This window comes from Phocoena phocoena, chromosome 9 (assembly GCF_963924675.1).
Source record: "Phocoena phocoena chromosome 9, mPhoPho1.1, whole genome shotgun sequence".
NCBI lineage: Eukaryota > Metazoa > Chordata > Mammalia > Artiodactyla > Phocoenidae > Phocoena > Phocoena phocoena.
This window is the reverse complement of record NC_089227.1, coordinates 99,374,436-99,395,574: the sequence shown is the minus strand read 5'-3', so window position 1 is coordinate 99,395,574 and position 21,139 is coordinate 99,374,436. Positions and strand designations below refer to the sequence as shown.

At 50.3% G+C, this 21,139-nt stretch overlaps 1 protein-coding gene across 4 annotated transcripts; it reads left to right on the top strand.

Moving 5' to 3' along the window:
* Positions 1 to 808: 808 nt before the first annotated feature.
* On the top strand, positions 809 to 20,930 carry ZNF746 (zinc finger protein 746). Of its 4 annotated transcripts, none has more exons than XM_065884082.1 (7): positions 809 to 832; positions 3,779 to 4,077; positions 4,156 to 4,283; positions 5,281 to 5,394; positions 17,908 to 18,099; positions 18,596 to 18,721; positions 19,879 to 20,930. In XM_065884082.1, exons 1-7 carry the CDS (start codon positions 809 to 811, stop codon positions 20,928 to 20,930), a joined length of 1,935 nt encoding a protein of 644 aa, XP_065740154.1. The 4 variants fall into 4 exon arrangements, with proteins under 4 accessions (XP_065740154.1, XP_065740153.1, XP_065740156.1 ...); XM_065884081.1 differs by having other exon boundaries at positions 19,876 to 20,930; XM_065884084.1 differs by having other exon boundaries at positions 3,779 to 4,078; positions 4,202 to 4,283.
* The last annotated feature ends 209 nt before the right edge of the window (positions 20,931 to 21,139 follow it).

Below are 21,139 nucleotides of genomic sequence, written 5' to 3'. Positions count from 1 at the left end.
GGCGGGCGCCCCAGGGATGAAGGCGCTGGTCTCCTGGGGTTCGCATGGGGGGGGGCGGCCGCCGTCGCCGTGGTCACCGGGGGCGGCCCGGCTCCCCCACTGGAGCGGGGAGATCGTTTTTCGTCACCGAGTCCCTCGGGGCGCGGGGGACCAAAGTCCGAGGCTCTCGCGGCCGGCGGCAGGTCTGGCGCTGAGTCCTGTCGGCGACTCAGCGCGCACCCGGCCGTGTTCGTTGGGCCTAGGGGTCGGGGACTCGGGGGATCGGGGTGTCGGCGGAGTGGCAGGCCAGTGGGTCGGTAAGATCAAGGGGCCAGGGGGATCGGCGGGCCGGTGGATCAGGGGCCGGGGGTTGGCGGGTCAGCGGCAGGGTGGGTCGGCGCGTCGGTGGGTCGGGGGTCCGGTGGGTCGGGAGGCCGGCGGGCCGGGCAGTGTCCGGGACTCGGCTGGCAGGCGGGTGGCACAGCGGCAACGGGCCGCCGGGCGGGGCTGGGCGGGGCGGGGCGGGCGCCGCGCCTGCCGTTCGCCTCTCCGGGCTGCAGGTGGGGCTGTGCGGCCGCGCTGCCTCCAGGAAGCCTCACGGGCCTGCGCCGGCTCCCAGGATGCAGTGTGGACCGGCCGGGCGCTGACGGCGGCGGCGCGTCTGCGGGCGGAGCGGCGCGGGCCGGCCAGCGAGGAGCGCGGCGACGCGGGTGGGGACAGCAGGGCCGGGCAGGCGCCGCCTGCGGAGAGGCCAGGGGCCGGCTAGCGTGGGGCCGCGCGGCGGCGGCGGCGGCGACTTCCTCCGGGCCGAGCCGGACAGCGCAGGGCCATGGCCGAGGCGGCCGCGGCTCCGGTAAGGGCGGCCCGCGCGCACGGACGTGCGGACTCGGGGCCCGGGCGGCCCGGGCCCAGCATACGGCGCCGCAGGCCCTAGGGAGGGACTCCGGGGGTCGGGCCGGGCCGCCGGGCCTGGGGCTCCAGCGAGCGGGACGCGGGGTCCGCCGGGGCCTAGGCACCCGCCGGCCAGGCCCCCCGTTCCGGGCCGAGCCTGAGCAGGGCGGGACCGGCCGTCCGCGCACCAGAGGCCGCCCCACGCCGAGTTCCTGCTGCCCTCCGGGGCTTCCTGCCCCCGCCCCATCCGCTGGCCCCCTCGTCTCCGCGCCCCCCACCCCGCGCCGTCTCCTTTCTCTGCCCACCGCTCAGCCTTGCGTTCCCTTCCCCCCAGCTCCCCCCAGCGGCCTGGTGGCACCTGGGAGGCGTCCCGAGCGGCGGCGATTCCGCTGGCACCGAGGCCCCTCTGCGTGCCCGGCCCGCTCGGGGTCGGGGCGGAAGACAGCTGCTCTGGTTCGTAGAGGGACGCAGGCACGGCACCAGCCCTGTTAGGCGTGATTTTGTCCTCACAGGAAACCTAGGGGGTAGGCTCTGATTCTCTGTCATAAAAAAGAAAAACCCGAGGCCTAGAGAAGTTAACTTGCCCAGGATCTCACGGCTAGAAAAGGTGTGGAAAGACAGGTTCGCTCTGTGTGCTGGGACACTGGCGCTTTGGGGGAAACAGGTACACTGGTGATGGTAAAGCAAAGCCGAAGGAGGTGCGTGCACCTTCCTGGCCTGTGCTGCTGTGATTTGAGCTGGGCTTTTAGGGAAGGCTAGGATTTCATCAGGCTGAGCTGGACCCGTGGAGCTTTTCAGGTAGGGAGGAGGCTTGGACACAGACTGGCAGGCAGTGCCGGGCATGGTCAAGGAGGAGACAGAAGTCGTTTGCCTGGAAAAGATGGTTTTGGTAGGGAGGCACGGGGAGAGGAGGCTGCAGGGAGAGTTGGAAGGGGTTTGAAGGCCTGCCTGGACTTCATCCTCTGGGTGGGGAGCCATTGAAGGATTTGGAGTTCTCTTCCCATCAGCTGTTCTCAGGCAAAGAGTTTCCGCTTCCCTGGCAGGAGTCTGAGGCCAGCCCCATCTTGTCCACCCGCTATTCAGCGAGGAGCTGGCCTTGAGTAGAAACAGTCGCCACCTCTCACCAAATAGTGTGAAGGCCTCACACGAGGCTCCCCGGCCCCGTTAAAATGTAAGAAAACTGCATGTGCCGTATTTATAAGGTCGGAGTTAATGCAGATGCCCTTTTCCTGGAACACAAAGATTATAATAATGGCAGTCAGATGCTCTTGGAGGCTGAGTGGGATTTCTGGGGTTGGGGAGCTGGGCGATAAAGTGAAAGGACACTTCTGAAGCAAACGTTGAGAGGCTGGGGTCGTATGTCTGGGATTGGTCAAGAGAGGAGGAGTGAGGGGAAGGGAAGAAACGTGGCCTCGCACCCAGGGGCAGGGCTGCGCCAGCCCAAGGTGCCAGCCCAGTACAGTCTTTGCAGCCTCAGAGCAGAGCCACCTACCTCCTAAGCAGGAATCCCACATCCAGTTGTTTCTCTGCCAGTCCAGCTCCTCTCCGTCCTTTGAGGCCCAGCTAAAGCCCTACTTTCTTCAGGTCAGAGGTCATCTGGTCCAGCTGCCTTCCAAACAACCACAAAATCCCTGATGCTCCATCCTTGCCAGTTTTTTCAGCCTCTGCTCGGACTCTCCTGTTGCTATTTTCTGAGGCACCCTCCCATGTTCTAGTTCGCAGTGACTTCCTCTGAATGGACCCACACTGGTTCCTACCAGTCACTTTTCAATTTTGCAGAGAGTCACCAAACATTTGTTTAGGAATAGTTTTCAGAATGCTGTAAGGTACCATTGATCCTCAGGTGCTGCCAGAAGGTATAAATATCAGGGCTTCCTCTCTGACCCATGGGTCCTACCTTCAGATGTGGGTTGGGGGAGGCGTCTAGTGGTTGAGCCCCACCCAAAGCAAAATGTGTCCTTGCCTCGGTGTCCCCAGCTGCCGGTCATCTAAGCCACGATTGAACTGTCCAGCGACAGGCAAGTCGGGAATGACGGTTTATGATGGTTGCAGCACATATAAAAGTCTCACCTTATGGCATATGTCTCACCTTCCTCACCAGTCTGTAAGGTGTGTCACTGATCCTGGGGCAGCGACAACAATGTCCAGAGACCGTAATTCGCCCCTTGGGAAGGGTGGGAACAGTGAGAGAAAAAAGGCAGTCTCACAAGGGCAGGGGCTCGTGTTTTGTCAAAAAGTCTTAACTCTTGGCTGGGGGAGATTTGCAGTAATGGTGGTTTTTAGTTTGAGGTGGGTGGTAATTGGACAAAATTAGATTGTCCTGCGGTGGAAAGGAATTAGTCACCAGACTTCCATGTTTATTAAAGAGACACGAGTTGCTTTTTAATAAAGCGGTTGAGCAGCGCTTGGGTTTGTGTTGTTTCAGTGAACCAGCTGTTTTTTTTGCTAGGTCATCATCAGTAGACAGATCCTGTGCCATTATGATGGGAAGTGCTGGCGGGGCTCTAGTAAATCTGCAGTTTACTATTTCTCCATTAAGACGCCCCAGCAGTGCGAAGTCACTGTTGATTTAGCAAAATTGCACCGAGTGCCTGGCACGGGCCCCTCACTGTGCTGTGAAAAGATGCAGTACTGCCTTCAGAGAGCTTGTAGAGGTGGATGCGGGAGGTTACTGTATAGGGCGGCAAGTGCCCTGATGGGGGTCTGCACGGAGTGCCGCGGAGGCCTGGAGGCAGGGCACCCGCCCAGAGGAGCTGACTGCCAGGCCGAGATCTGGCGTGTGGCACAGGACATCCCCACTTCCCACACGTGCGCTGCCCCACTCAGCTCCCTGATGCCTCAGAGAGAGGGGCTCAAGGAACACGGCGGGCGGAATGATTGATGCTGGTCTCCTCTCTGTTTCTGCAAGATTTCTCCGTGGACAATGGCAGCTACAATTCAGGCCATGGAGAGGAAGATCGAATCACAGGCTGCCCGCTTGCTTTCCCTAGAAGGTCGAACCGGGATGGCCGAGAAGAAGCTGGCCGACTGCGAGAAGACGGCCGTGGAGTTGGGGAACCAGCTGGAGGGCAAGTGGGCAGTGCTGGGGACCCTGCTGCAGGAGTACGGGCTGCTGCAGAGGCGGCTGGAGAACGTGGAGAACCTGCTGAGGAACAGGAACTTCTGGATCCTGCGGCTGCCCCCGGGCAGCAAGGGCGAGGCCCCCAAGGTAAGCCCTGGGTGCCGGGGGTGGGACAGCCCGTGCCCGTCAGCGTGCGGGTAAGCATGCATGACACTGTGGTTCCGGGTGCCCGTGACCTTTGATGATATGGCTGTGTATTTCTCTGAGCAGGAGTGGGGGAACCTGTCCGAGTGGCAGAAGGAGCTGTACAAGCACGTGATGCGGGGCAACTACGAGACGCTGGTCTCCCTGGGTAAGGCGTGAGACTCATTTCTTGGTTACGTGTGATTTGGGGAGACCTCAGCTTCTCTCTTCCTTCTGGTGGCTTTTGTCCTGAGGATATGTAAATCGCTGGGAACCTTGACCAGGCACGGTTATCGCCTCTTTTTCCTAAAGATGAGCCCTGGGTGACTGAGTCAAAGGCTGCCTTCTACTTGGTGAAGTTCACGGGGTGCCAGACCGGGAGGCATGGTGGCCCCTCTCCTAACCAGGCTCAGAGCACAGCCGTTTCTGTTCTCCTGCTGAGACCTGGAGTGGAGAAGGCTCCCACTGCTCTCAGATCCAGTACGATCAACCCAGGTTTGAGAAGGACTTTTTCTCTCGCCTTCTCTCACTGAGACATGAGGCCTGACCGAGTGGCTCCTCTGGGTCGGCGGAGAATGTGGGCAGACCATGCTTCTCAGAGCCAGCGCTGCCTTCACACCTGGAGGCTCCCCAGACCCTGGGCCTGCCGCCGCTCCCTCCAGGCAGTACCCCCAAGAAGGCCTGGACTGTTTCTTCTGGGCTTATTACCTCTTGGGATGGTATCTGTGTGACCCCAGGTCTGAAGGCAAAAAGGCATGGTTATGAGGCTGGGAGCAGGTGCGGGTATGAGGTTCTATTTCAGTTTGCAGGAATGTACGGCTTCTTAACCTCGAGACCCTATACCAGAGTGTCTTCAGCTCAGCACTGCATCTTGGGCCAGATGAGGCTTTGTTTTGGGGGCCATCCTGTGCCTCACAGGATGTTCGGCAGTGTCCCTCTTCCCAGCAGATGCCAGTGGCACCTCTCCCCCAGCCCCCAGTCGTGACAACCAAAAATGTCTCAGACTTTGACAAATGTCCCCTAGGAGGCAAAATTGCCTATGGTTGGGAACCACTGCCCTTTACCAATCAAGAAATGTAGTTTCTAGGCCATCTTGGTTTCCCAGGCTGCCTGTCCCCAGCTCTGAACGGAACATGGCAAAAGCTAACCCTTCTGTCTTTCCCCAGACTATGCCATCTCCAAGCCCGAGGTCCTCTCCCAGATTGAACAGGGGAAGGAGCCGTGCAGCTGGCGTCGTGCTGGCCCCAAGGTTCCAGATGTTCCTGTGGACCCGAGTCCAGGTGAGGGGTTGGGGGAAGGCTAGGGAGATAGCAGGCAATCAGATGGAAACAAAAGTAAAGGGCCAGGGAAGGTGTGACCTTCTTTCCAGGGAGAGCCAAGGAAAAACATCAATGTTTTTTTTTTGTTTGTTTTGTTTTTTTTTGCGGTACGCGGGCCTCTCACTGCTGTGGCCTCTCCCGCTTCGGAGCACAGGCTCCGGACGCGCAAGCTCAGAGGCCATGGCTCACGGGCCCAGCCGCTCTGCGGCATGTGGGATCCTCCTGGACCGGGGCATGAACCCATGTCCCCTGCATCGGCAGGAGGACTCTCAACCACTGCGCCACCAGGGAAGCCCAACATCAATGTTTTAAACCTGAGTTTTCTTATAGTTGAATTATGACCTATAGCCTGTTCAGCTAACACTCCAGGAATACTTCCCAGCATGAAAACAGGCAACAAACCTAGTCTTTTAGGAAAGAGATGGTGCCAGTGGCTCAGCATTAGAGGAAGAAGGAGGGGGACACAGACAGGAAGGTAGAAGATAATAAAGACAAAATTTAATTCTTTCATAGCTTTACAAAGAGTCAGCCTTGCCTCCACCCAAGAACCAAATTTCACTTAAAACCATTAGTAATCACAGAACATTAACCCCTTAGCCATGTCTCAACATGGTTAGAGTCACTGATTTATTTAAAGGTGAATCTGGATACCTGATACTACGGTCTCAGATTTTCCTGGGCCAGTCAGCACGTTTGAAAGTTAAGGAAAGGACAGGTAGACACATGAGAAAAGCCAAATGGCTCACGGGAAGACCTTGCTGGGTTGGGCGTCAGCAAGGGTCTGTCACTTACCAGGGAGACCCTGCCCCTGCAGGCTCAAGCCCACCTCCTCCTAAGACTCCTTGTCTGCACCACCTGCCTTGGGGCTTCCCTTTTGTCTGAACACCTAGGTTACTAAAAAGTCTTATATGTTTAACTTGTGATTCACAAAATGTGTCTTCCGTGTTTGCTGTGTCACTGCAGTTAGATTTTCCCTTTCCCCGGGGCAGGCCGTGTTCAGAAATCATTCACCAGTTTAGGTCAACAGGGACAGTGCTGAAAGCTAGAAATTGACTAAGAGCAGAGTGCTGTCTGGATGGAAAAGATAGTTATGACACGTGGGGCTGCCAGCGGCTTACCTTGGGTGGGAGGTTCCCCGTAGGTTTGTTTTATTGTATGTGGAGGCCTCCCTGGATGTAATAAATATACACGATAATGAGAGAGAATAGGGGCCTGGAAATGTGGTGGCTTCTGGCGAGTCTCTGCCCAGCCCTCCCCTCCGGCACTCAGAGCTCCCCTCTCGGGCCTTGAGCCCATCAGCGGGATCCCTGGGTGGCCCTCATCCCCGCCCACCTCGGTCCAAGAAGCCGGGACCCCCGGTCCACCCTCCCCAGCTCTGTGCTTTGTGCAGCCGCTCGTCAGACCTCCTCTCCCACTTCTCTTCAACCCCTAAATCCTCCCAACTGTGCTTGGGGAAGTGGGTGCTCAGCAAGGCCGCCAATCCTCAGGCTCCTCCCCAGCTGTCCACCCATTCTTGCCCGGCAGAGACCTGCTTCCTGCCCTTTCCTCACCCTCTTTCCCTGCCTGGAGGGCGCTGCTGTCACTGGGGTCGTTGCTCCTCAGTATAGCCTCTCCTGGTTTTCCTCCCACCTTTCCTTTGCTATTTCCTGCCGCCCTTTCTGATCTTTAAGCCTTGGGGTGCCCTCAGCCCTCCTCCGCCTCTCTCTGCGCCCACACTCCGTCCTCCCGGTGGGCACTCCTACTGGGGCCTCTCCCCTGAATCCTGCACGCCCGCCGCCCGGTCTGTCTGCATGTGGACAGCTGCCGGACAGCCCGCTTGGAGCACGTGCCTCCCCGAGCTCCTCGTCTGCCCGTCAGAACCTGCTCTTCCCACAGGCTTCCCCACTGCAGTAGGAGCCCTCCGTCCTCCAGCTGCTGGCCCAGAACACAGGGGCCATCCCTGACCCTCTTTCACGCCCAGTCCCCCACGTCGGGAAACCCTGCCAGCACTCCTCCAGACTCTCCTGCCTGTCCCCCTGCCCCCAGGCCTGTGGTTTCCTGCTTAGAGTATCGCGGGCACCTCCCGCCAGTCTCCCTGCTCCTGCCCTAATCCTCCAGAGTCTGCTCCCCACCCAGCAGCCAGAGTGACCCCTTTACAGCACAAGTCCTGCGTCCTTTGGCTCCCAACCCCTGCTGGCTTTCCATCGACTCACACAGCCAGGCTTCTCTCCCTCTGCTTGTCCCCCACTCGCTCAGTTCCAGCCACACCGGCCTCCTTGCTGTTCCCGCAACACTCCAGGCTGGCCCAGTCTCCGAGCCTTTGCACCTGGCAGTGCCCTCTGCCAGGAGTGCTCTTCAGATATTTCCTGGGCTCAGCCCATTACCTCCTTCAGGTCTCTGCTGAAATATGACTTTCCCTAATCACCCTATTTAAAATGGCAGCCCCTCTCCCCACCCAGAGTTTCCAGTCTCCCTTTCCTACTTTGGTTTGTTCCATATCCGATATCATCTATTATGTATATTTCATATTTTAGATTATTTTATATTTATAGACTTTATATAGACATAGATGTTACATATGTATAACTATAATATATTTCATATTTATAGATTATATATGTTTCCTATTGATAGATGTGTATGTGTCTGGTCACCACCCTCACCTTCATTAGGATGTAAATTTCAAGAGGATGACAACTTTTGTTTTGTTCATATAATCATTCTGGCCTCCTAGAACACTGCCTAGCACAGAGTAGGAATTTAATAAATATTTTTGAATGTATCCTGTGTTTCATAATTTAAATCGTGTGTTTGTATATATTTCTGATACAATTTAAATTCCTTTTTAGATCTCCCAGTCTCACTCCTCCCCAGGGTAGCCAGTTGTCCAGAAGTTGATGTTTGTCCTTTCATCCACATTTTAAAACTTCTATTGTATACATATGTAGGCATAAACAATATATAATAATGGTTTTGTGTGTTTTGAAAAATCACGTGTCATCATCTCTGTCACTCGGTATTCTGTGTTTCATACTTATCTCTGTTGATGCATATAAGTCAAGTTCGTTCATTTTAATGGATGCTCAGCATTCCAGAAGCAACTATATTACAATTTTGTATCCATCCCTCCATTGAGTTGCACTTAAGCTGTTTCTAACTTTTCACTGTCACAGGTGGTACTGGAGTGAACATTCTTAAAGGTGTCTTTTTGTGTCCATGTGCTGATGTCTCTCTAGGGAATAGACCTGGAGGAGGAATCCCAGTGTGGAGGGCATGCCCGTCTGCACCTCTGCCGTTGCCAGATCACCCTCCCCATGGTCACACTGGCTTACATACTCCCCAGCAGTTAAGAGGACCTGCTTTCTTACTTCCTTGCCCACTTTTCAGAATTAGATGTTTGCTGATCTGATGGAAGTGAAATGGTACCTTGTTTTAATTTGCATTTCCCCAGTTGTTAGTGGAGCTGAGCATCTTCAGATGTTTATTTGGGTTCTGCTTCAATGAATTATCTTTTTGTTTTTCTCCTGTTGTTTCTCATTATCTTACTGATTCAGGTCTCTTTATATAGTTCTGGATACTGACGCTTCGTCTGTTATTTGCATTACAAATACCTTCTCCCAGTCTGTGGCAGGTCTTTTAACTTTGTAGTTCTTAGAAGTTTTAATTTTTGGTAGAGTCATAAACACCAGTCTTTTCCTTTATGATCTGTGCTTTTTCTGTCTTAAAATATCCTTTCCTGTCTCACTCTAGTCTTGCTTTTTACATTTAAGTCTCTACTCCAACTAGAATGAATATTTGGGGAGGTTACAAGGGAGAATTTTAAAAAATTTTCCCCACAAGACATCTAGTTTTCCAGCAAAGTTGGCTGGAGACTCTCCCTTTTCTCCAATGATATGTAATGCCCATTTGGTCACGAACCAGGTTTCCATACGTGCACGCGCCGTTCCTGGGCTCTTTACTGGTTTCTTTGGTCTCTGTCTTATCTCTGCACCAATTCTCACTGTTTTAGTTTTCCTACTAAGCCTTGATATGTAGTAGACTAAGCTTTCCCTACTTGTTCTTCTAAACTTTTCTTGGCTATTCTTGGACCTTTGTTCTTCTAGATGAATTTCAGAATCTTTGTGTCAGGTTCTCAGAAATCCTGTTGGAATTTTGATGGGAATTGCATTTCTTTTGTAATTTCATTTCTGGAGAATTACTGTCATTGCAGTATTGAGCCCCCTTACCCACAGGAAGACTTTTTACTGAAGCCTTCTGTATGTGCCTGAATAGGACTTTACAGTTTTCTCCTGATCATTGTTGTTTCTATTGTGAATGAGATTTTTAAATTAATTACATGTTTTAAATAGTTGTTGCAGGTGTGTGGTAAAGCTGTTGACTTTGCTTAGTAAGAAAAACAATTTTCTCAGCTCTCTTATTACTTCTAATGACTAGTCAATTTAGATTCTTAGGTTCTTTACATACACAATTGTGCTCTCCATAGATAGCACAAAAGTTATCTCTTCTTTTTAAATGTTCGTAACTTTATTTTTCTGGTTTAGCAGTGGGCCTACGACATGGTTAAATAGTAGCTGTGATAGCTGGCATCCTTGTCTGTGGGATACTTAAAGAGTTTCGGCATTTAGGATGATTTTTGCCGTAGACTTTTGAAGATACTGTTATCTTAAAAGAAGTTTCCTTCCACTTCTGGCTACTGTTTTTTTTTTTTTTTTTTGCGGTACACGGGCCTCTCACTGCTGTGGCCTCTCCCGTTGCGGAGCGCAGGCTCAGCGGCCGTGGCTCACGGGCCCAGCCGCTCCGCGGCACGTGGGATCTTCCCAGACCGGGGCACGAACGCGTGTCCCCTGCATCGGCAGGCGGACTCTCAACCACTGCGCCACCAGGGAAGCCCCTGGCTACTGTTTTTAATCGTGGTTTTTTTAATATTATTTTATTTCTTTAATACATTTTACTTTGTATTATATAACATAAACAAAATACATAACATAAAATACATAAAGTTTAGAGAATGATTGGTAAACACCCATATTCCCAACTCGCAGCATCAGAAATAGATCATAACCCGATCTATTTCCAAGACCCCACTGTCCCTCCCAGACCCCAGACCCCTCCCTTCCTCTCACAGATAAACGCAAAATTCAGACAGATGAGATCAGTCCCTTGCTTTTCCTTACATTTTTATTACCTATGTATATATTCCTAAGTAACATTGTTTAACCTGTTTTTGAACTTTTTATGAATGAGATCATACCATATATACTCTTCTTTAACTTGCTGTTTTCATTTGACTTTGTTTTTGCGAGTCATCCGTGTTGGTGTAGTATAGCTGTAGTCATTCCTTTTCATGATTTTCACTATAGTTTCTGTTTCATGAATATGACACAATGCACTTGTTCCTTCTGCTGTTGATGGGTGTTCGTGTTGTTTCTAACTTCTGCGCTTTCAGGAACAGTGCTGTGATGGAAATTCTTATGCATGTGTAAAAGTTTCTCCAGGTATAGACCCGGGTGTGAAACTGGTGGGTCATAGGAAAGTGCATGCCCAGCTTTTCCTGGTAATGTCTCAGTGTGCTCTGAAGTGGTGGTGCCAGACAGCACCCACCAGCAGCGCCGGGGTCCCCGCTGCACCCCGTCCTCACCAGCCCTGGAAATGCCTCACATTTTAATTTCTGCCCATCTGATGGGAGTGAACTGGTTTAAAATTTATAGTTTAAAATGTGCATTTTCCTAATTAATGAGATTGAATGTTATAGCCTGCGTTTATGGGCCACTCATCTTTCCTCTTCTATAAAATGCCTGTTTATGCCTTTTGTCCATCTTTCTTTTGTTTTCCCTTTACATATTGATTTGTAAGAGTTCTTTACTATTCTGAATATCAATTTTTTGGTGTGAGATATGTGTAAATCTTCTCCACTTATGGTATGCTTTGAAGAACAGATGCTTTTAATTTTAACTTACTTGGACTAATTTTTTACCTTTATGGTTTGTCCTTTTTATGTCTTAATTAAGAAATTTTCCCCTACCTCAAGGTCGTAGTACATCATCTTATATTTTCTTCTAAAATGCTGCCTTTCACGTTCAAGTTCTTAATCCATCTGGAACAGACTTTTATGACCGTGGGAGGTTGGGACCCTAGTACTTTCTCACTGGCACTCTGGGTCTTCTTTTCCTTTGCTCTTTCAAGTAAACTCTCTAATTCCCTTATCAAATTCCATGAAAAATCCAGTTGGGATTGTGGTAGGAATTGCATTGATTCTATTAATCATTTTGGAGAGAATTGACCCCTACTATATTAAGGGTGAATATCGTTAAGTCACTCCATTTATCTCATCTCTAACGTCTCAGTGAAGTTTTATAACTTTCTTCGAACAAGGTCTTGTACATTTTTTTCTTAGCTGTATTCCTCCGTCCTTTGCATTTTTTACATCGCTGTTGTCAGTGGTGCCTTTCTCTGTTTGTTGCTGGTGTGTGCTGGGGTCTTGGGGGCAGGGCACACCCTTCCCTGGTGCTTTTTCTCCTGTGACAGGGCTCAGTTATGTAACATCCCGTTCTCTCCCACCCAGTTAGGCACCCCACCAGGGGTGCCACCAGGGATGCACCTCATCGGGAAGTTTGGGAGCAAGGATTGGACAAGCACAGTCCTTGCCCAACCTTCTTCCCTTGGGCAGCTGGCTGCCTCCAGGGACAGGCAGCCTCTGCAGCTCTGCTGGGGAGAGCCTCCTTCACCACGGTCCAGGGTGACTTCCTGATCCAGGGTCAGTGCTGAGGGTCCCTCTTACATAAAAGCTGCATCCTCATTTATCAGTAATAGAAAGAGTTTATTACCCTCACCAGCCTTCCTCTTTTGTTTTATTTCTCTAATTGTTAAGATCCATGACAGGGAAGAAAAATGGTAATTGCCAGGCTCCCTTAAAACCCTGAGAGTGGACAAAAATGCAATTGTCTTTTATTTATCGATATTTCTATCTAGGAACCTTGCCAGAAGTCTCATTAGTACTAATAACTTTTCCAATAATTGTCTGAGGAGTCTCGGGTTTTCTGAAAAGATAATCATATCCCCTATGAGTAATAAGAATTTTTTGTTTCATTTCAAATCTTTATGATTTAGTTTTTCTTGTTTTACTGTGCTGGCTGAGAACTCCCAGAAAATCCTTAAATAGAAGTGATGACAACAGGTATCTTATTGGTTCATGATGTTAAAGAAGATACTTTTTAACTTTTCACATTGAGTCTAATATTTGTTAAAAGTTTTTTGATCAGTGCTGTTTATCAGGTTAAAAGAGTTTTGTATATGTCTGGTCGACTAGATGTTTCTAACAGGAATCGCTGTTGAATTTTTTTTTTTTTTTTTTTTAAATTTTATTTATTTATTTATTTATGGCTGTGTTGGGTCTTCGTTTCTGTGCATGGGCTTTCTCTAGTTGTGGCAAGCGGGGGCCACTCTTCATCGCGGTGCGCGGGCCTCTCACTATCGCGGCCCCTGTTGTTGCGGAGCACAGGCTCTAGACGCGCAGGCTCAGTAATTGTGGCTCACGGGCCCAGTTGCTCTGCGGCATGTGGGATCTTCCCAGACCAGGGCTCGAACCCGTGTCCCCTGCATTGGCAGGCAGATTCTCAACCACTGCGCCACTAGGGAAGCCCACTGTTGAATTTTTATGGAATGCTATTTTGATATCTATTGAGATGATTATATGATTTTTCTTCTTTAACCTGCTAGTATGGTAAATTATGTCATTTTCTCATGTTGAACCAACCTTGCAATTTTGGGAAAAAAAACTAACTTAGTCATGATCCTTTATATACATTGCTGGACTTAATATGCTAATTATTTTGTTTAGGATTTTTGAATTTTTGTTCATGAGTGAGACTGGCCTTTACTTTTCCTTTCTCAGACTGTCTTTGGCTGGTTTTGATATTAAAGATATGTTATGATGTATTCCCTCTGTTTTTATTTGCTCAGGGAGTTTGTGTAATATTGGGATTATCTATTCTTTGAATGTTTTTCTTTGTGGGGGAGATTTTTGTCTACTGATTTAAGTTCTTTAATAGTTATAGGACCTTCTTTATTCAGTTTTAGCAAGTTCTAGTTTTTCTAAGGAATTTGTTCATTTCCCCAGAGTTTTCAAATTTCTTGGAATAACGTTCATAATATTCTATTTTTTAATCTCAGCTACATCTATAATTATGTCCCTTTTTCATTCTTCATGTTGGTTATTGGTGCTTTCTCCTTTTCTCTTGATAATATTGCTAGAGATGTATTGGTTAATATCCTTTACAAAGAACCAACTTTTGCTTCTCTGTGTTCTTTGTTTCTTCTTCTATTAATTTATACTCTCATAGTATTTCCTTTCTTTTTCTTTTTATTTTATTGCTTTTATTTTATTGTTGTTACTTTCTAATATCTTGCACTGACTGCTTGACCTATTAATTTTCCACCTGTTTCCTCTTTTTCAATATAAATATATGAGGCTACAAACTTTCCTCTAAGTACCATGTAGATGCAGACACACATTTTGATAATTTTTTCATTAGCATTGGGTTCCAAATAACTTCCATTTTCATTGTGATTTGTCCTTAGAGCCTTGGATTATTTAGAAAGTGTATATATATATATATTTTTAAATTTTAGTATATATGGGGAGTTTGAGGATATCTGTTATTGATTTCTAACTTAATGGTGTTATAGTTAGAAAATAGATGTGTAAAATACTAATCTTTTAAAATTTATTGAAGTTTGTTTTATGGCCTAGAAAGTATTCATTTTTTCTTACTGTTTCGTATGGCTTGAGAAGCTTGTGTTTTCCTTGTCTTGAAGTTACGCTTACGTCCATTTGGTCAGTTTGTTAATAGTGTTGTTCAGATCCTATAATCTTTGGTTGGCTTGGTTTTACCAGTTATGGAAAATGGTATGTCAGTCCCCCACAGAGGAGGTGGATTTGTTCATTTCTCCTGGAGTTCTGTCAGTTTTGCTTTATTATTTTGAAGCTGTGTTATTAGATTTAAATCATAGGATTATTTTATCTTTCTGGTCAGTTTACCATTGTGCAGTGATTCTTTTTTATTTCTATGGGTATTTTTATTTTTAAGTCTATTTCATCTGATATGGTATAACCACATCTTTTTGTTTTTAATTGTTTATTTGACTTAGCGTATCTTTTATTGTCTCACACTGCTTTTGCATCCTTCTGTTTTAGGTGTGTCTCCTATAAACAGCACGTAGCTGAGTTTCTTGTTTGTTTTTAGTCTGCTCATCTTTACATGTGAAATGTCCAGAACAGTAGGCTCCAGCCACATGTGACTATCAGGCACTTAAAGGGATGAAATATGTCTAAATGAATACTCTGGATATATTTGGATATATTGGGTTAAAAAAATACTGCTAAAATTATTTCACCTGTTTCTTTTTACTTTTCTAAGGTAGCTAGTATCAAACCTAAAATTAGATATGTGGCCCACCTTGCTCTCTGTTGTACGGCGCTGGTCTAGATCATTGACATTGACCATGGCCACTAGGGTGTTTGGATTCTTAGCCACCATCTTAAATTGTGCTGTGAGACCTTAATCCTGCCTTTTCTGTATTTATTTTTTTCCCACACCTCCCTTGAGAATGACTCATTTAGATTTTTTCCTCCTTAAACTGTTATTATTTTTAATTAGTTTGGAGGACCAGCCTGGGGGTGTCAACTCCCAGGGGAGACTGTTCTCCCCACTCAGCTAAGACCAAAGGCCAGAATGGGCAGTTGCCTTTCACAGGGCAGGTTTTCACCTTTGTTTTATGTTTAGTGCACTGGGAACATTGCTCTTTGGTCCCAGGTTTATGTGTGTGGTGGTGGTGAGGGGTCTCCAGCCCAACCTTCCGCCCTGCTTAAGCACCAGGCTTCTCACATCTATCTGCCCCAGGTGTGCACAGTCCATTGTAGCCCAGCAGTAGGGGAACGGGAGATGCCCTACAGTTTACCGTGGCTGACTTAGGCTTTCTTGGCGGTCATCCATGCTTAAAAATTTGTGTGTTTTTATACTTTACCCATCATTTTTAGATACTCCATATTGAGAGGAGTTTCTCTGCACAGCTAGCCAGCCATATGCCAGAAATAGAAGAGTTGAATGCCGCTTCTGTGTCTGTTGAGATGACTATTGTTTTCTCCATTAATCTGTTTGTGAGTTGTGTTACTGTATTGTCCAGAGGTAGCTTATCCTCGAGTTCTCAGGAGAAACCCAGTTTGTTCATAATGTACTGTCTCTTCTTCTTTTTGGAAAACATATTACTGGATTTGATTTCTGTTTCTCTCATTTAGCACCTTTGCATACCTGTTCATAAATGATCATTTTATAAATTTTTTCCTATACTGTTCTCTAGTTTGTGCAATGAGAATTATACTGGCCTCATTTTGACAGCTATTTTCCCTGTTAAATATTGAAAATATTATCTTCTGACATCGTACTTGCTGATAGAAATCTGCTTTCAGTGTGAATGTAATTCTTTTCTCTCTGGTGCCTTTTAAGATTTTCTCTTTGTCTTTGCTGTTCCATATCACATGAATATTGTCTAGGTTTATATTCTTTTTTATTTCCTACTTAGGAAGTGGTGTTTTCCTTCAAACCATGGGCTCACCATGCCTTCAGTTTTGGAAAATTCTCAGCCGTTATTTCTTTACCTGTTGCCACGTATCTATTTCTTATTCCCTCATTCTGGGATTTCTGCCAGCATATGTTGGAACTTCTCGTTTAATCCTCCGTGTCTCGACTTCTCTTTCATATTTTCATTTCTTTATCTCTCAGTGTTGTACTCTGGATTGTTTCCCCAGATCCATCTTCTAAGTCACTAATTTTCTCTGCAGCTGTGTTCGTTCTGTTGTTAAGCCAGCCATTGTATTTTTTATTTCCATGACTGTTTTTGTCATTTCTAGAATGTCTATTTGGTTCTCTTTCACATCTGCCTTTTAAAAAATAATTTCCCGTTCTTGCCTTACAGATTCTGTTCCTTCCTTTATTTCTTTGAATATTTTAAATATACTTATGCTACTGTATCCTTTGGCCTATTCCTTTTCTGTGGTTTGCGGGAGTGAGTTCTGCCATGGCTCTCATGCCGTTTGGCTCCTCTTCTGGTTTGTAAGTTTAGCCTTTTAGTAGGGGCCTCTTAAGGCCTGCCTTGCGGGTGTGGCCCTATGGGCAGGTTTGCATTTGCCTGTTTGGGGCCCTCCTGGGTTGCTGTGGTTCTCAGCCAATTTTTCTGTGAATTTCTCAGCTTTTCTCAGCTGCATCACGTGGTTACTATGAAGTTAGTGTGGACGCGGGTATCTAATTTATTATGGGTGGCTTTTCCATCCGTGGCCCTGGACAAGACGCAGCTTCCTTATTGTGCCCCTACGTGGGTGGGGTTTTAGTCCCCATCTACCTGATGGGACAGAGCCTCATGGCTCCTGGCTGATGCAGGCAGCTCAGCTCTGCTCTCACCTCACTCGGACATCAAAGCCCCGCCCCTAAGGCCTGCATCCTGTTTCAACAGCTCTGCTTGGTTCCTGCTCAAACTCTTGATTTGACTTTGTGTTTTTTCTTTGATTCTTTTTTTTCTTTTTAATTTTTTTTTTTTCTGTACGCGGGCCTCTCACCGCTGTGGCCTCTCCCGCCGCGGAGCACAGGCTCCAGACGCGCAGGCCCAGCGGCCATGGCCCACGGGCCCAGCCGCTCCGCGGCATGTGGGATCCTCCCGGACCGGGGCACGAACCTGCACCCCCTGCATTGGCAGGCGGACTCTCAACCACTGCGCCACCAGGGAAGCCCTTTTCTTTGATTCTTATATCTGGAATCTTTCTTTTGTGCTCATGTAAATACATGTGCAGGGGTAAGGTTTTGGGGACGGGGTAGATTTTATCTAGCATTTCTGTGTTGAAAGTGAGAGCAGGACCTCCCTAGGGCAGCACAGTCTTGCCCATGGACCAGAGATCCAGCCCTGAGAATGCGTTTTTTGTTGTTTTGTTTATTTATTTTTGGTTAGGTTGGGTTTTTGTTGCTGCGCGTGGGCTTTCTCTAGTTGCGGTGCGCGGGCTTCTCGTTGCGGTGGCTTCTCTTGCTGCAGAGCACGGCCTCTAGGCGCACGGGCTTCAGTGGTTGTGGCTCGCGGGCTCTAGAGCGCAGGCTCGGTAGCTGTGGCGCACGGGCTTAGTTGCTCTGCGGCATGTGGGATCTTCCCAGACCAGGGCTTGAACCCGTGTCCCCCGCATTGGCAGGCGGATTCTTAACCACTGCACCACCAGGGAAGTCCAAGAATGCGTTTTGTATTCCTCACTTTTCCCTGCCTGACCCGTGTGCTCAGTACCATGTGACCACCTGCTTTGCCTGGAAGACCCTGCAGTCGCTGTTTGAGCTCTTGCCTTCCCTTTCCACCAGGCTCTTTTGCTGTTTGACCTTTGCAAGGCCCCGTGTGCCTTTCCTTGGCTGGATGTGTGTCCGCCCCAGGGCCCCTGATGCTGTCACTCACGCACTGTCTTTTTCTCAGGCTCAGGGCCCCCCGTTCCTGCCCCTGACCTCTTGATGCAGATCAAGCAGGAAGGGGAGCTCCAGCTCCAGGAGCAGCAGGCTCTAGGCGTGGAGGCGTGGGCAGCCGGACAGCCAGACATCGGGGAGGAGCCGTGGGGCCTCAGCCAGCTGGACTCCGGAGCAGGAGACGTCTCTACCGACGCTGCCTCTGGTGAGTGGCTGAGGCTGGGAGCAGACAGCAGGAACCAGATGCAGGGACCGAGGGCAGGACCTGGGAGAAGAAGTTCCTGCAAGCATTGCGGGGGGCTGTGGGCTCTGGCCTGACGAGTTTAGAAGATTTCCCACCTTATGGCAGGGGTTGCCCCGAAGGACATCTTGCTGGTCCCTCTGGGTTACATGATGCTCCTGTCCTGGTATTGCTCCACCTCACTCTTGCCGGCCCCCTCCTGGTCTTCTTGCCCCAGCACTGGACATTTAAACCACCAGCTGCCTCCTATTAAAGAGGGGCTATATGACAAGAGTGTGACGTCTGAGCTTCCTGGTGCCTCAGAGAAGGGGACAGAAGCAAACTGGTTCAGGAGAGGTGGGGTCGTTGTGCTCGGGCAGGAGAGTCACCAGTGGGGTCTCGGGGCAGCTGCTCCGCCTCTCCCACGGGGTCTGCCCGCTTCTTTCCCTAACCCACTGGCTCTCCTCTCTCTTCACTGCAGGCGTCCACTCCAACTTCTCAACCACTATCCCGCCCACCTCCTGGCAGGCGGATCTCCCCCCTCACCATCCCTCCTCCGCCTGCTCAGACGGGACGCTGAAGCTCAGCACGGCCGCCTCCACGGAAGGTACGGGGTGCAGAGGGAGGACTGGAAGGGCTCATGTCTGCCCCGGAGGCTGCCTCAGCCGTGGCCCCTGGTGGTCCAGCCAGCAGGCATTTAGGTGCCGGTGATGTGAACACTCTGTACAGTCTGTCCCTTTTCTCCTTCTAGATTCTTAGGCTTGAACAGTCTTTCTTGAGACGGTCCATTTTCCCACAGTTCCTTTCTTGTGTTAACCAGTCAATCCTGACAAGCTGAACCCTTAAGAGGATGTACCTCTTGCCCAGACTCAGCAACCCTGGCTCCTCTCTGACCTGGAAAAACCCAAACCCACCTAGAACGGCTTCTTAGATATCAGCACTACCAAAGACAGGTGTCCACAGGCCCGAATTGGGAGGAACTGCCTCATTTATGTATTAGTTTTCTACTCTGTCTTGAAAGGCAGTTATCTGTTACTTTAAGTAATAATTTCTGTCGTATTTTGGCACCCCAAAATTGTGCTAAAAGCCTAGATCCCTGATATAAAACTCTAGGGCATGAAATTCAAGTACGTTTACGTAAAATCCAACCCATTTTTACTACTACGCTAATATTTTTATCATTAGCTAGCTGGCTACATTTACTGAATGCTTAATGCATGCAAAACAGCATGCTAAGTGCTTTCACATGTGCTGTGTGGTTTAAACTTCACGCAACCCTGTGGAACAGGGTATTCACAGAGGAGCTTGCCTGAGGTCACTGCTGCTCCGTGGGGAGCCACGTTCCGGTCTCAGATAAACCTGAGCCCAGCTCTGTGCTTTTGCCCCTCGGGTGCATTGCCACCAGTGGTCAGAGCTCCTTCCTTGGCATAACCTCACGATTAGCCTTAAGAGCCAAAGTGAAAATGGAACGTGGTGAGCAGATGCAATGGTTGCTCTCCTGGGGTGAAGGTTCTAGAACAAGGGGAGCAGATAGGTTGGCTGCTTTACCTGTGGTGAAGGTCTGGAACACGATGTCCCCACCCACGGTTTGAGGCAGCCACCTGACCACCTGGGGCATCTCTGCTGAAATACTTGGATCCGGAGGCTTCGAGACTAGGGCTCAGAGTGGCCGTAGTTGGGCCAAATGTCCCGATGAAAGTTCTTCCCTTTGTAAGCGGGGAGGGGACAGAATGATACCTGGTCTTTCTGTCTCTTTCTCAGCAGATGTAAAGATTGTGATAAAAACCGAAGTCCAGGAAGAGGAGGTAGTGGCCACACCAGTGCATCCTACTGACCTAGAAGCCCACGCGACCCTGTTCGGACCAGGCCAAGCCACAAGGTTCTTCCCTAGTCCTGTCCAGGAAGGAGCCTGGGAGAGCCAGGGCAGCTCCTTCCCCAGCCAGGACCCCGTGCTGGGGCTGAGAGAGCCCACCCGGCCCGAGCGTGAGCTGGGCGAGCCCAGCCCCGCGGTGACCCAGGACGAGACCCCTCCAGGGGACTGGCTCTTCGGGGGGGTCCGGTGGGGCTGGAATTTCAGGTGTAAGCCTCCCGCGGGCCTGAACCCGAGGACCGGGCCTGAGGGTCTGGCCTACTCCTCGTCCGACAACGGAGAGGCCGTGCTGGACCCCGGCCAGGCCCCGAGACCCTTCAGCGACCCCTGCAAGTACCCCGGCCGGACCAAAGGCTTCGGCCACAAGCCGGGCCTGAAGAAACACCCGGCGGCCCCCCCGGGGGGGCGGCCGTTCACGTGCGCCGCGTGCGGGAAGAGCTTCCAGCTGCAGGTCAGCCTGAGCGCGCACCAGCGCAGCTGCGGGGGGCTGCCCGACGGGGCGCCGGGGGCGGCGGGCGGCGCGCGGGACGGCAGCGGCCTGCGGTGCGGCGAGTGTGGCCGCTGCTTCACGCGGCCGGCGCACCTCATCCGGCACCGCATGCTGCACACGGGCGAGCGGCCCTTCCCCTGCACCGAGTGCGAGAAGCGCTTCACCGAGCGCTCCAAGCTCATCGACCACTACCGCACGCACACGGGCGTGCGGCCCTTCACCTGCACCGTGTGCGGCAAGAGCTTCATCCGCAAGGACCACCTCCGCAAGCACCAGCGCAACCACGCGGCGGGCGCCAAGCCGGCCCGGGGCCAGCCCCTGCCGCCGCTGCCTGCCGTGCCCCCCGACCCCTTCAAGAGCCCCGCCTCCAAAGGACCCTTGGCCTCCACGGACCTCGTGACCGACTGGACTTGTGGCCTGAGTGTCCTGGGACCCACCGACGGCGGGGACCTGTGAGGCCCCCGCGGGCGACCCCCGCAGGCCCGAGTGTAAAGAGGCGCTTCTCCAGACAGCAGGGTGGTGCGAAAAGCTTCGAGGCGGAACGGAGCCTGGGGGAGAACCAGATTCCCAGTTGCTGAAGCGATCACTGGAGCGGGAGAAACTACCAGACGACGCAGCTCCCACCTCTAGACAAAGTAGAATTCTCTGTGAAACTGAGCAGCATA